This window comes from Impatiens glandulifera, chromosome 5 (genome assembly GCF_907164915.1).
Source record: "Impatiens glandulifera chromosome 5, dImpGla2.1, whole genome shotgun sequence".
Lineage (NCBI taxonomy): Eukaryota > Viridiplantae > Streptophyta > Magnoliopsida > Ericales > Balsaminaceae > Impatiens > Impatiens glandulifera.
This window is the reverse complement of record NC_061866.1, coordinates 19,920,913-19,923,330: the sequence shown is the minus strand read 5'-3', so window position 1 is coordinate 19,923,330 and position 2,418 is coordinate 19,920,913. Positions and strand designations below refer to the sequence as shown.

The window sequence follows — 2,418 nt, the reverse complement described above, 5'->3', positions numbered from 1 at the left end:
GGTGTCTGAAGCTCTAAAAAGGAAAGACCTTATCAAGGCATATTTGAGAGAAAGAGCTTTATTCCCTATCCTTGAAGCCAGAAAAGCTAATTTAATCCAATTGAGAAAGGTGCTGAAGTGGAAGCGAAAGTCTTAAAGAGGTTAGACGAGATCATGGCTCACTATCTTTCTATAGTCACTCGATATGTTGATGGAATTACTCAGGTGTTAACTATTTTGGTATTTTTTTTGATGAAGACGAACCAATGGATGTCTCTACTAATCATGCTGATACAGATGAGCAAGCTGCTGCTCTTCTGATAGAATTTGGAAATCTTTCTGCAGAAGAAAGATGTTTACTAGCTCAACCCCTTGTCGAGCAAAATAAGGAACCCGTTCAAGAGAATACATCCTTAGAAGAAGAAGAGATTATTCAAGAGCTGGTCCAAGCTCTTGTAACTCAAGAGGAAGAAATTGTTGAGGAGATCGTTCAAACTCCTAATGAAAAAGAGGTAGTGAAATCCCCTATGGTCAGAATAGGGGAAGCTCAAGAAAAAGAGGCTGAAGTTAGTCAGCCTGAGATTATCAGATCTGAGGGGGAACCTTCAACTGACAAAGATGCCGAAGAAGAGAGTTCCTCATCTGAGAGGGAACAATATCAAAATGCTAGAACTGTCAAACCTCTACCATTTCCTGATATTAATGCTGGTAACCTCTATGAAAATATTCTCAATTCTCTTGACATCAAGAGTAATCTGTATGAAAGATTTCAGAGAGTAGAAGAGGAGTTGGAAGAAGAAGAGCGGAATCGAACTAGAAATGAGTCTGAGAAGGATGAACCTGAGCAATCCCTGCAAATTCACACTGAAGTTAACCCTATTCAGAGCATGGAAGTAGATTCACAAGATAATTCATCTAATGAAGGATCCTCTGTTGATGGTACCAAGCTTCTCAAGTTGATGATATCTCTACTTACCTCTCTTCAGAAGAATGTGATAACTATGGGATCAAATATGGTAAAGTTGGATAAAGGGGACAGAAAAGAATTTTCTAAATGTGTCAAAATCCTTAAAGAGTTGGATAATACACTGAAGAAGAATACGTATGAGACTCATGTCTCAAATTCAAATTTCTCCAAATTTGAAAAGCAGCTCTTCAGTCGTCAATCAGAACTGATGAGTCTTGAAAAACAAATAAATCTTGATAATCATCGTGAGGTCATGGAATCAATGGAATTATTTAAGAGTCAGATGATTGAAATTCAAGGTAGCCTGAGAAGATCTGATGGTGAAAGGTTGGAGTATGCCGACTCCATTGCAAGAAATTTCAAGAGAAAGAGAATGCGAATGCTGCTGCTGAAAAAGAACAAACTCGTATCACCCAAGGTGAGCCCAGTAGAAGAGGTGACGGTGTAAGTGTATCAACCGGCACTAGATCTAAGTGAGCGCCAATAAACGATGAAAATCCAAGGCCAACTAAAGGAGGTGGAGGTCGAAGCGGTGGTGATCGCAGAGGCCGAAGCAATAGTGGTGGTCGTGGTGGGCAATCTGGTAGTGATCGCGGAGGTCGTACCAGTGGCGGTGTTCGTGGTGGGAGATCTAGTGGAAGTGGTCGTGGTGGTCGCGCTCTTCCTCCTTTTCGCAATTTGTTAACCGGTCAAGAGATGCTGGGTGAAGCGATGAGCTATGAAGGAACTCATTTTCCTATCGATCCTCGAGTGAAAAGTGAAGAACAATAATCTCATTTCTCCTACTTTGTTAAGTTTTAAACTATGTTTCTTTGACTATGTTTATGGAATATTAGTTTTTGAAAGTGGTTATGTGTGACGGATGAAAAAGTTTTACTCTGCATTTATATGATGAATGCTTAATTTGTAATCTATGCAAAGTCTCAATCTCATCATCAAAAAGGGGGAAATTGTTGGATCAAATTATTTTGACTAAGTGTTGAAATAATTTGACTATTGGAATTTTGATGATGAAATGATAAATGGATTATATATGCATCTAATTGTTTTTGATGCAGGTGTATCAAAATCAGATTTCATTAGACTTGGTTCTAATGAGGTTCATTAGGCCGATTTGGTATTAGATGCATGGAGTTAGACGTGCAGTCTAACTAGCGAAGTTAGACATGTAGTCTAACTAAGTGGTGTTAGACGTGCAATCTAACTAGAGTAATTAGACGTGTAGTCTAACTCGTGAAGTTAGACGTGCAGTCTAATAGACTCGTAATTAGATGTGCAGTCTAACTCGTGGAGTTAGACGTGTAGTCTAATAGACTCGTAATTAGACGTGCAGTCTAACTCATGGAGTTAGATATGTAATCTAATAGACTCGTAATTAGACATGCAGTCTAACTCGTGGAGTTAAACGTGCAGTCTAATAGACTCGTAATTAGATGTGCAGTCTAACTCGTGGAGTTAGATGTGCAAGTCTA

The 2,418-nt window shown here is 39.0% G+C and overlaps 1 protein-coding gene across 1 annotated transcript; it reads left to right on the top strand.

The window, feature by feature from the left end:
• Window positions 1–245: 245 nt before the first annotated feature.
• Window positions 246–1,812, top strand: LOC124939109 (keratin, type I cytoskeletal 10-like). The gene is made up of 4 exons (XM_047479620.1): window positions 246–995; window positions 1,131–1,390; window positions 1,450–1,696; window positions 1,783–1,812. Exons 1-4 carry the CDS (start codon window positions 246–248, stop codon window positions 1,810–1,812), a joined length of 1,287 nt encoding a protein of 428 aa, XP_047335576.1.
• The last annotated feature ends 606 nt before the right edge of the window (window positions 1,813–2,418 follow it).